The 13,381-nt window shown below is 36.1% G+C and overlaps 1 protein-coding gene across 1 annotated transcript; it reads right to left on the bottom strand.

Moving 5' to 3' along the window:
- Window positions 1-9,369: 9,369 nt before the first annotated feature.
- LOC145292213 (uncharacterized) lies at window positions 9,370-12,751 on the bottom strand. Its single transcript, XM_080138527.1, has one exon. The coding sequence runs from the start codon at window positions 12,673-12,675 to the stop codon at window positions 11,968-11,970; it is 708 nt and encodes a 235-aa protein (XP_079994653.1). The 5' UTR covers window positions 12,676-12,751; the 3' UTR covers window positions 9,370-11,967.
- Between the last annotated feature and the right edge of the window lie 630 nt (window positions 12,752-13,381).

Below are 13,381 nucleotides of genomic sequence, written 5' to 3'. Positions count from 1 at the left end.
TGTAAAACAGGTACTGAGATGCAACATTGCAGCGATGGGGCGGAGGTTGGTGCTTGGTTGACCAAGTGGGACCTAGATTGAAAATTATTTTTTGAATCTTATCCAAGTGGAAGATGGAAGTGGTAGATGCAGCATCCCAGATGTGGCAACGATACTCCACGCATGGGCGAATGATGGCCTTGTAGGTGTACGAGATACTCTCAGGTGTGAGTAGTCTTGTAGCTCGTTAGAGGGAACTCATCTTATATGCAACAGTCTTCATAATGCCTTCAATGTATTTGTTCCAGTTCACATTGCACGTGAATGTAAGGTCGAGGCGTTTGAAGGAAGAAGTCTTAGTTTCGGTAATATCTGGATATCGGTGGTTCGGATGGCATCTTGTAATTGCTGGTTAGTTGGTTGGTTGTTGTTTTACGGCATATCAACCCTTTTCATGTTATTTAACGCCGAATCCAGTGATTTTGAAGAAAAAACTTTTTAATGGAATAATTTTTTTTTCAAATTGGTTTCTGTTTAACCCATAGTTGAGACCCACTCCAGGTCAGAGTGGACGTGGGAGCAATGGCAATTAAGGGGTGGCTCCACACTCCTCAAAGCCCAAAAGCTGGGACCTCACCATCGGATATAGTTTAAGGTCATATCCAAGACCCCTAAACACATACTTAAATCATTCGTTGACATCTATGCTGATGACACGACCATCTACGGCAACACATCAAAGGCTGTAAATGACAAAGTTCTCTCTGATTCTCTCTCCTCTGATCTTGAGCGCGTGGTTCAGTGGGGGAAAATGTGGCTGGTTACCTTTAATGCATCCAAAACCAAACTCCTATCCTTACATCATCAACGCTCTGATCCCCATCTGGCATCAATTCTGATGGATGGCTCTCGTCTGGGTGAGGCCCCGTGTTTTGACAAGCTTCTGGGTTTGACCTTTACTCCTGATCTGAAATGGAACACGTACATCAAGTCTGTTGCCAAGATCGCTGGAAAGATGGTGGGATCCTTCTACCGCTCCAGAAGATATCTCACTACTGATGCAATTCTCTATCTATATAAAAGCCAAGTACGTCCAAGGATGGAATACTGCTGCCATATCTGGACAGGAGGTGCTAAAAACAGCCTATCCTGCCTTGACAGAGTACAAAATAGACTTCGTGGCTTAGTGGGGGATGCCCTTTTCTCTTCCCTGCAACCTCTCTCCCACAGAAGAGACGTTGTGAGCCTGTCCTTGTTTTATCGTTATTTCCATGGCAGATGCTCGTCTGAACTCCAATCTCTGGTCCCCCCTCGCCAATCTTTCACGAAAAACACCCGTCTAGCTGAATCCACTGTGAAAAATTTCCCCCACTCTATATCTGTGTCTAAATCAAAACGCAGATTCCATGAACAAAGCTTCTTTCTTAGAACTGAACGCCTGTGGACCTCTGTTCCGTCTGCCTGCTTCCCTCCGGACTACAACTTGGTTGTCTTCAAGTCCAATGTTACCAAATTCCTAATGAACCGCCCCCTAAAGTAAACATTTCAGCAAATCTCCTCACTAACGTAATGTACTTGCAATAACCCTTATCCCTGAGTGGCTTCCGGGCCTTGATAAGTGGTGATCACTGTGTAAAAAAAAAAAAATTGTTAAAGGAGAGTAGCTTAGTCTTAGTAGCATTAAATGTTACTATCCACTTTGCGGCCTCATTCAACTACAATCTGCATTTCATTTTTTAACGATTCTGCCATTGTCTTGGATTTATGTGCATTATCGTAACTATCGCTTTTCTGTCAATTAGTCCTTTCCTTTAATGGCTAAAGTGTCCCTTCCTCTCAATCTCTCTTTTTAAGTAAATGACGGCATCCTCTGGCGACGCCGTAATTATGAACGGTTTTCCCCACCTGTTTTAATAGCCGAGGTTAAGCAAATTAACAAGTGAAAGCCACGGATTCGTATTACAACTGCTGTTTAATGACGTAATTGGTTGTACACGGAAATAAAGAGTAAACGAATAAATAGAATAACGAAATCAACAGATGTGTGTGTATATATATATATATACATATATATACATATATATATATATATATATATATATATATATATATATACTAGCAAAAGTGCTCGTCGTTGACTGGGTTCAAAAACAACCTACAGAAAATGGACTCTGATTTATGAAAGTATGATAGGTTATGAAAAGGAAGGGTTGTAAAGAGATAGCTTCGAATTTGGGGGTATCAATACCAAAGCAAAATATGATGAAAGTAAAAAAAAATAGATAAACCCCATAATTTATTATACCATACCTGTTCACACTGAAACACTTGTCACAATAGTCTGTGGATCTATATTAAAAAACCTTGTTAAACTTTGTGACATATTTCCATTCTATAGAGGTCAGGTGCGAACGAACACCCCATAATTTTATTGTACCATATTTCTTCAAACCGAAACATAATTATCAAAGTAAACTTACGCAGATAGATATGAAAAGTCTTTATTAAAGCTTGTGCCTATTTCCATTCTATGGAGGTCAGGCGCGAACGCAGACCCCACAATTTTATTATACAATCTCTATTTAAGTTAAAACATACTTATCAAAGTATTATTATGTACATCTATATGAAAAACACTTGTAAACGTTTTTTTTTTAATTTTAAACTTTTTATTTCCATACTTTGTTGACCAGGCGCGTACGCAGACCCCACAATTTTAATGAACCACCGTTCTGCCATATCAAACATACCCATTACTGTGCCTCGGTACATCTATCATTATATAGTATCCACTTTATATAACAGCCAACCATATAGGGGCCTATTCGTGACCAGACACACACACAGGCGTTCAGCTTTATATATATATATATATATATATATATATATATATATATATATATATATATATATATGCTAGCAGTCCAGCCCATCAGTTCTCGGGCCCTATGTACTGCGCATAACTTTATATGTATCTGTATATATATTAAAAATTTGACTTATGTCCAGATGACTTACATCTAAAATTTCAAGTATTTAGGCACAAAATCGGCGGAGGAGTTTGGTAGAGTCTGCAAATGTCAACTCTTTTAACTTTGACTTCTTAGCAGCCAACATTTCGTCCAAAAACTGATTAAAAAGCTTGCTGCATGTCTGAATACCCTTTATATAAAATTTCAAATGTTTAGACCCGAAATTGACTGAATATTTTGCTGGAGACAACAAAGGTCAAATCTTTTGAACTCTGACTCCTTGGCAACCAAATTCTCAGCCAAAAACTGACCAAAAAGCTTCCTTCATGTCTGAATACACTTTATGTAAAATTTCAAATATTTAGGCTACACCTAAAATTTCAAGTGTTTAAACCCAAAATTGGCAGAGGAGTTTTGTAGAGTTTTCAAAGATCAAATCGTTGTTTTTACCCTTTTACAGCCAACTTTCTTACTGAAAACCAATTAAAAAGATTTTTCCAAATCTTAATCCCCCTTATGTCAAATGTCGAGTTTGTAGACTGAAAATTGACAGAGTGGTTTGGTAGGGAAATCCACACACACACACACACACACACACACACACACACGCGCGCGCACACGCACACATACACACACAGAATTTCACTTATATATATATATATATATATATATACTAGTATGGGTGACCGGCGTTGCCCGGGTGTTTGGAGATGTAAGTTGAGTAAAAAAAAAATGGTAGTAAGAAGGAAGGCTCGAACCCGTACCGCAAAGGAGGAAAAGAACGGGGGAAACACCTGACGTCTTTGCTGTTACGACCACCGCCAAACCGGAAGTGACGTATGTTTAAATTAAGGCTAGCCGATCGTAAGGAGAGGATGACTTTAAAAAATATCGGCGACCCCTCCCTGTAGAAAAGTGCCTAGTTGAAGGGGAAGATATTAATGTTTTTAGCCAATTTTTCGATATTTGTCGTTTGAAACGTTGAACTTCAAAACGATACTGATCTTGTAAAAACCCGTCACCTCTATCGAAAGTTGTAGGCAGACATGCAACTATACATACATATATTTATATATTAGTAACTCAAATTTTCGACCCGAACCGATTAAAAAGCTTGCTCTATCTCTGAATACCCTTTATGTAAAATTTCAAATGTTTAGACAAGAGTAATTTGGTAGATACCGAAGCGGTCAATTTTTTAAAAACTTAGATCCCTATTATGACCCCTTAAAATTTATTGTTTTGGGCTCAAATCAAGTCATTAAGTCAGATCCATGCTCAAGGAACCTATATCTAAAGTTTCGACTGTTTAGACCCAAAATTGTCGGAGGAGTTTGGTAGAGTTCTCAAAGGTCAAATCGTTGAATTTTTGCCCCTTAACAACCAAATTTTTGGTCAAAACCGGATCACATCGATTTTTCCAAATCTCAGTACCCTATATATCAAATTTCGAGTCTGTAGACTAAAAATTGACAGAGTTATTGCGTAGACTAATGTACACACACACACACACACACACACACACAGACACACATTCAGAAAGTCACTTTACTTTTATAAATATACTAGTATTTCAGCCCGGCGTTGCTCAGGTGTTTGGATGTGTATGTTGAGAAAAAAAAGTGGTAGTAGGAAGGCAGGCTCGAACCCGTACCGCAAAGGAGGAAAATAACGGGGTAAAAACCTAACATTTATGCTTTTACGACCACCGCCAAACCGGAACCGACATTTTTTTAAATTACGGCTAGACAATCTAAAGGAGAGGATAACTTTACAAAATATCGACGAAAAAAGTGACCCCCCTCTGTAGAAAAGTGCTTAGTTGAAGGGGAAGATATTAATGTCTTTAGCCAATTCTTTAATATTTGTCGTGTGAAAGGTCGAACTTTAAAACGATACTGATCTTAGTAAAATCCGTCGCCTCTATTGAAAGTTTAAGGCAGACATGCAAACATACATACATACATTTATATATTGGTAAGTAAAAATTTTCGACCCAAACTAATGAAAAAGCTTGCCCTATCTCCGAATACTTTTATGTAAAATTTCAAATATTTAGACCAGAAATTGTCTGAGTAATTTGGAAGAGACCGCAGAGGTCATTTTTTAAAAAAACTTTGGCCCCTATTATGACCCGTCAAAATTTATTGGTTTGGGCTCAAATCAAGTCATTAAGTTAGATCCATGTCCAAGGAACCTATATCTAAAATTTCAAGTGCGTAGACCCAAAATTGTCGTAGGAGTTTGGTAGGGTTCTCAAAGGTCAAATCGTTGAACTTAGACAGCTTAACCGCCAAATTACTGGTCAAAAACCTATCACATCGATTTTTCCAAATCTCAGTACTATGTTTATTAAATTTCGAGTCTGTAGACTAAAAATTGACAGTGTTATTGCGTAGGGAAATCTACACAGACACACACACAGACACGTTCACTTTTATATATATACTAGCATTGGTGCCCAGCGCTGCCCGTGTGTTTGGAGGTGTATGCTGAGCCAAAAAATAAGGTCAATTTTTAAACTTTGACCCCTATTATGACCCCTTAACATTTATTATTTTGGGCTCAATTCAAGTTATCAAGTTACATCCATGTCCAAGGAACCCATATCAACATAGGAGGGGAGACTATCTTCAAGTATTATCCCAAGCCGGGAATGGGTAAAGGACTTATACTAAGTAGATATTAATAAGTCCTTCTCACCTTTTTTTTTTGTTTTAAATTTTATTTTTTTAATTTATTTTATTTATTTATTTTTTTTTTTCAATGGAGAGTAGATAATGCATATGGATGTGTTATCGGCAGCTCCAGTAACTCTCGCTTCTCCTTTTTTGTTCTTCAGTCCCCATTTCCAATGAGTGATTTTTCTGACAAAGGGTGAAGAAAAAGCTGCTTTCCAGGTCGGTAGTACTTTGTAAACAGTAGCCTGAGATGTCGGAAAATTTCTATGTCTATCCTTGTGGTCATGTCACTAGTAAGGGTGCTGGAGGTAAAACGTTTTATCTGGGCTGACGTTACCTGCCTGATAGTCAGGGACCCGAACCTTGGATTAACCACTAAGGAGGCTGTCCTATCAGCAGGTGCAAAGTACCGGGGCTGCTGTATTGCCATTTGGTGAATGGATTCTGGACCATACAGTAGTTTCTGGTAGGGCCTCTCGATGCCATACTAGTGGGTAATTGTTACGGCTTTACCTTATCATGCGCCCCCCCCCCAAAGAATTTCTTTTGTTTTTCTCTCTTATTTTCCCTCTCTGTCCTGCTCCAACGAAGTCTACCGATCTGCTCCACAAACCCCAAAACCTCAATCATGACAAATCTCCAAAAAAGAAACACGAATAAACCTAGAACCCCATCCACAAACGTAGACCCCTACTACCAGGTCTCCTTCACCAACATCAGGGGTCTATGTTCCAACCTTCCAGAGGTTGAAACACAATTACAGGAGACGAAACCGGACATATTCTTTCTAGAAACACCCGTCTGGCTGAAACTACTGTCAATAATTTCCCCCACTCTTTATATGTGCCTAAATCCAAACGTAGATTCCATGAGCAAAGCTTCTTTCTTAGAACTGCGCGCCAGTGGAACTCTCTACCGCTTGCCTGTTTCCCACCTGACTACAACTTGGACGTCTTCAAGTCCAACATCAACAAACTCATGACAAACCGCCCCCTTAAGTAAGACACTCTATCAAAACCCCCAATACTAATGATTACTACAATACTATCTCATTGATTACTGTACACGCAATAACCCTTATCCCTGAGTGGCCTTCGGGCCTTGATAAGTGGTGACCCCCCATGTAAAAAAAAATAAAAAAATCTAAAATTTCAAGTGTTTAGACCCAAATTGTCGTAGGAGTTTGGTAGAGTTCTAAAAGGTCAAATCGTTGAACTTTGACCCCCTTAACGGCCAAATTTCTGGCCGAAAACGGATCACATAGATTTTTCCAAATCTCAGTACCCTGTATATCAAATTCGTAGACTAAAAATTGACAGAGTTATTGAGTAAGGAAATGTCCACAGACACACAGACACGTTCACTTTATATATATATATATATATATATATATATATATATATATATATATAGAGAGAGAGAGAGAGAGAGAGAGAGAGGGGGGAGGGAGAATAAGAGAGAGATAGAGAGAGAATTTGTGTTATTAATGTACGACATGATGTATCATCATACATGTGTACAATTTCCGGATATATTATTATTATTTACATAAGTAAATAAGTTCTGTTTTTTTTTTTTTTGTTGCTTATTACGGCATCTTAAAAAAATCAATTTGTTGACTATCTTAATTATGAACCAATATTTTTTTTAATTTATTTTAATGCTTTAAAAAATTCAGTGTCTGGAATTACAATATTGAATTCCAAATTCGAAAACGAAAAACATTTTTCTAGTTTGTCATATAATAAAGAGGACGTACACGTGTCCGACTTGCTGCAATAATCAATTTCTTTACAAATTTCTTTTTATCAAGCAAAAAAAAAAAAAAAAAAAAAAAAAATGGCGGCTTAATTTTAGTAGATTAAATCAAGCAATTTTTTTCACTTTTAGTAGACACAAAAAACCCCAGTGTTATTTAAATATTTGTGATTAAAACAAAAATTAATCTACGTCATACGAATAATTTATTTACGCATTTCAAACAAAAAGGAGAGCGTATTTAATCTATTTATTGAAAAAAATTATCTTTTGTTTAGTTGTAAAACTTTACTTGTTATTAACTTAAGCTTTAAACTTTACATGTGTACATTTTTACTTATGGCGGACTATTATCCTCGTCTTTTTCTTAGTTGTTTCACGACGTTTCGACCAACTATTCCTCTTGCCTTCGTCAGGTGGTAACCGCGACAGATAGGAACGCTGAATCTCCTTACTGCATCCACTGCAATTACTGCCTTCAGTAGTTGTTGTCGTCTCACCACGTTTTGGCCAAGTAAGCCTCTGGCCGGCTTTGTGTAGGATTAAAACCGCTATCTTCAGACAATTCTCACTTGGAACCGGCGTCGTGAAACAACTAAATAAAATTAATAAATAAAACTCATCATCCGTAGAAATAGTTGAAAAAAATTGTTAGAGGGTGTCAATTGTTCAGTTGCACCTACATATTTTTATAAAATATTTTATTTTCTCAAATTGTGCGTAATTAAAACGAGAACTTGATTTAAAAAAGTGTTTTTCGCGTCCAAAATGATTTGACGATTATTTTATTTGTATTTTTCATTGCAAGTCGAAATTGTTTTCAAACAACAAACAAAAAAGCAAATATGTTTTTCTAATGTAAAATAAATATTTGATCAATTTACATAATTTTTTTGTGTTGTTTGTTTTTATCATCCAACCCAGCGCACTTTACCTTCTAAAAAGAAATCAAAATCTACTTTTTGGCTAATACATTTCCACGACCTTTAAAAGAATGGCTTTTTTAAAAATAATTAAAATTTAACATTTTAGCGCGGGGGATTACTTTGCTATATACATTTAACGTAAAGTGAGACCTCACTTCTTGGTGACGTAGCAAGGCATATAATCGTTAGCATTTTTTCAAATTTGGCTGCGGGGGTGCAGACAGGGTCATAAGTTCCAAATATTTTAAAAATACGTATAAACACTTCAAAACGTGTGCGTAGGGGGGAGAGACTTTAATTTTTATTTTAAAGATTTGCTTTTAAAAGGTCTCACCGTTAAATATTACTTAATCACTTAATTATTGTTTCCTGATATTTTTAAGGCTGTTAACACACACAAAACTATGGTGGACCTGTACAATGCACACTCTCTCCTTGTATTTTAAAATTTTATTTTCGTTTTTTTCAACGCAATACACTCCTCCTATAGAAGTTTTTTTTTCATTTAATCTAAGGGCAATGATGTTAAGACCTTTATTATTATATTATTTCAGTGTATCCTGTATTATTTTTGCTGGTCGCCATGTTTTCTTTCGCGCGCATTCAATTTTGGACGCGCAAGCGAAATTGCATATTGTGTTCACTGGTTGCTCCAATTGTTTTTGCGCGCGTGTGCGTTCAAGTTTTGTGCGTTCATGCATTAATTCTGTATACTCACTATTCCATAGCTAACTATAATATATACTGACCCAACGGTTCACGGGTAGTCTAGTATAAATTAAATCCTGATTCTGAAACTTTAAATGCTCATATTAAACCCATTAAGTCCCAGGATATCTAAAAGTTTTACTATTAAGGTTAAACTTTATAACAATTAAAAATACCAATCCAACGCATAAAGTTTACTTAAAAGGCGAAATACTATCCGGCCTTTTCGTAGAACATTGAATACATTCGATAGATTTTAACCTTCAAGTAGCTTTAAAGCACAAAGCAGTACAGTGCATATTTGGCAATAACTTAGTGGCAGGTTATTGCAAGACTTACTTTGACATCGTCCTTGCTTATTCTACTTCACAATTACATTCGACACAGTCCCTGCATTATATATAAAGAACAACAAAGTTTCAAGATCTGTGCGAGTAATCGAACAAAAGTACATAGCTTACAAAACTTACGTTAATAATAATTTTATAACATCGACAATACATTCGGCCTGATACTATGCATACTACTTCATTGAACAAGTAGAATTCGAGCCAATTTCACGAGAATTTTAAAAAGGGTTCAAAAAACTCTCGGAAAGAAGTTGCTCGATTTTATTCTTTTTTTTTTCAGAGTAGTTATGAAGTAAGCAGTATTATTATCGGTAATTTTTTTTACATTAACAGCGACTCACCGTTCACATTTGAAATGCCAACTTCGATAGGTTTTCGAGTATTCTGACAACGATTTTCAGTTAAAATTGGGGCTGATAATCGTTTATCAGATATGAAAACATACAATAAAAGCTAATGTAATTCCTTTTTGTTTTCACAACTGAGCAGTTTGTAACATGCATACGTGCACTTGGATCAAACGACAAAGCAAATCTTTTTTCAGCCCCCCCCCAAAAGAAATTGGGTGTTTATTGCGAAAGCCTTTGCTTTGAAAAAAATAAATGTCTGCTAGCTTAGCTTTTATGTTGGATAACAACTATTTTCATATTGGTAAACTATTTATCAACCTCAAATTTTACTATGATATTCGTTGTCAGCATACCTGAAAACCTATTAAAGTTAACATTTTGAATGTGAACGAGTAGTAGTTAATGTAAAAATTCCCTGTCTTGTATTATCTCAAATTTCAGAAAAGTAATTATTCGGGGGGGGGGTTTTTTTTTTTTTTTTTTTTTTTTAGAACAGTGGAACCTAATAAGTAATTTTCAATTTATGCGAGATTTTGTAGCTGCATTCTAGGCTAGTAAATCCGTAGAATTCCTATTAACGTTTAAAAAAAAAAAAAAAAAAAAAAAAAAAAAAAAAAAAAAATCAAACCTTATTCGCCAACGCATTCGATAGGGTTTTCGTTTAATAAAAGTGTATCGGAGTTTGAGGTGAGGCTTAAAATGTTATGGTTGTCGCTAAATGACATTGACCAATTGTCAAAAATATTCTTATCGTGAATATTAAAATCAATTTTGATCTCGTCTGGTCTTTCCACTCTTAAATTCAATATCGAGTGCTTTTCAAACCGTGGATTTCCTATTATATTCTTTCATATAAAAAAGATATTGAATGTTCGCCAACGGGAATAGAATTTTCCGGGGTATAAAAAATAAAAAGGGTGCTGACCGCCGTAATATACTAATGAGCAATTTCGTTTGTGAGAATAAACACATTCTTGTTATGAACTACTCTAAGAAACCATTTTTTATCGATGTTGGTGTTGCGCAATTTTTTTTAACACTCAATCGACTGCAATTGCATAAGAGACAATGTCACAGAATTGAAAATAATCGACTTGTTGCCTCAGTCAGAAATTTGGCTCTTGGCGTTATTTCCACTTCCTTCGTTCAATTCAGACGCAAATCAGTTTTTATAACACTTTACTCAAACATCCACACATCGTTATTACACCTCGGGACTCACTATGCCGGATGTCGAAATAAAGGCGCTGTTAATGCCCGTATCTATAATAACTAGAACGTTTTAATAGGACATGAAGGCGAGGTAAACAGACGAATTCATGCAATTCGGGACATTTTGAAATCGAAATGGGTTATTTAAAAGTTCTTTGTACGTAAACAATCCCAAGACATTACAGTGGCTATAAATATAGAGAAGCAATCAGAACAGCAGAAAATATAGTGTAATCATTCACTCGCATCAGACTAAAATAGCAAGGGAAAACTAACTACAGAGAAATAGAATTTTTTTTTAAATTTTTTTTTTTTACTACACACGGTGGTCACTCCTTATCAAGGCCCGGAAGTTCCACGATATCTAAGTTGTGAGGTGGAAGCACAGAACAGTTACAAAACGCTCTTCCCCCAAAGTTAGGAACGGCTTTGCAAATAACATTTCAGTACGGTAACAAAAGTGCACAAGTAACAAACATGTTAAATGATTGAATTTTTAAACTTTCGGCGCAATGCATTTAAATTTTCATTTCATGATGGTATTATCACGAAGGTGTCACCTGCTTGTAGAGTTCGCAATAAACCCGCCACGATAATTTTCATACAAACACATTAGAGTATCCTTTTTTTCTCTACGAGAGGCTTACCCATCAGGTTATTACCGCCATAAAATTAAGACGAAAAAAAAAAAAATTAAATATTTTATAACATCCGAGCTAACATTTTGAAAACGGAATTTCAGCGTAAAATCAATGTTAATCAAAGCATTTTTAAGTAAAAAAGCCAAATTAACAGATGCCCATGAAATTAGAAGTTAAAACCATAATTTTATTAACGAGATCAAAACCAGTAAAGTTTTAGCAAACTTTAATCATTGGTGAGAAAAAACGAACAATTAAAATATTAATGCGTCCAAAAATCCGACTTTTAAAATTCAAAAATGAAGCTTGATAACGACTGAAATTAAAATAAGTGACCGTATGAAATATATTCCACCATAGGCGATTTGTAATGCAAGAAATTACACCGATTCAGGATAGCGTAGGTACAAGTTTTATCTTTTTGACAGCCTTTTTCGGTCGGACAACTATTCTTTTGGGCGTGAGAAGTTTAGAGAGCTTTTTATTTTTTGATGGCGTCGATGAAAACAAAATCTTTGTTTTAATCTTAGAAACTGTCCTCATTGGCGATGGGTTCAGAGTTTGGAAAGTCTTTAGAGCCTTAACCTCTTTCATAGGTTTTTCCTGGACAACTTTAGTTGGAATCGCTTTTGGGGGCTTTTTAGCTTTTAACGGTTTATTATCAGATTTATTTTTAGAAGCAGGTTTCGTTTTTTTATCTGGAACTTTTTTTTCCTTCGTAGCCGGGTTCTTTTTAACGTCTTTCTTCGGTTCTTTTTTGCCTTGTTTTTTTGGACTATTGGTTTCTTTTTTAGTGCGGACAGCTTTTATAGCCTTAGTCTTTGATTCGGTAGTCGATTTGCCTAGCTTGAAGGAACCAGACGCGCCACTCCCTTTCGTCTGCACCAATTCTCCGGTTTTCACACCTTCCAACAAAGCTGAACGAACGAACGTTTTAGAACGGTTCGTGTCGACTAACGGATATGTTCCCATGATGTATTTCATAATTGCTTGTCGTGACGAACCTTTCCTCTCGGCAAGAACGCCAATGGCTTCCCTCACCATATCCCGGTACTTTGGCCGTTTGATTTGATCAGTTCCACTTTTCAATGGACCCATGCTTTCTTCAGTAAACTCTTATCAAACTGTAGAATTGAACGCAGCAAACCACAAGCCGTTTAAGTTACGATCTTAGTAAAGCCAAAGATTATTTATATACGATCGGCAATAGATTATTCCATCATCCTTATCAAAGGTTCAATCCCGACTGGTTCATTTCTTTGTCAACCTTTCTTTACATTTTTTTATTTTTAGAATCTCTTATATTATTAAGCATCCACTGTCAACTATGAATGAAAAACAGATACAACTTACGACAATCTTTCAACTACAAATAAACCAGCATAAACATTTATAATCGTCTTCAACATTTTCTATTAGGTTGACAAGAAAATTCTTGCGGTTTTTAACTTTTAAATTCAGATGAACATATCTTGGCTTAGCAAAAATTTATTGATCAAAATAAGTACCTTCAGGATCAACACACTTTTACCAACGCAGAACAAGTTTATTTATGTCAGTAATGTAAAAAAATCTTGCGTTCTAGTGGCGATAAAGTCGCTGAAGGCGTTTCTGATATCGCTTAGGCTTTTGAAGCAGTTCTCACGCACAAAGTTGTCGAAATGTTTGAAAAAGCGGTAATCGGTAGGTGAGAGGTCTGGAGATTATGGCGGATGAGGTAGTTTTGTAGCCCAATTTCTTCAAGTTTTGTAGGGTCGATTTAGCAACGTGCGGTCGGGCATTGTCGTGAGGGAGAATTGGGCCC

The sequence above is a fragment of the Euprymna scolopes genome, chromosome 13 (assembly GCF_053919585.1).
Source record: "Euprymna scolopes isolate OS-2025 chromosome 13, ASM5391958v1, whole genome shotgun sequence".
Lineage (NCBI taxonomy): Eukaryota > Metazoa > Mollusca > Cephalopoda > Sepiida > Sepiolidae > Euprymna > Euprymna scolopes.
Note: the sequence above shows the minus strand (reverse complement) of the source record. Positions and strands in the feature narration are given on the sequence as shown.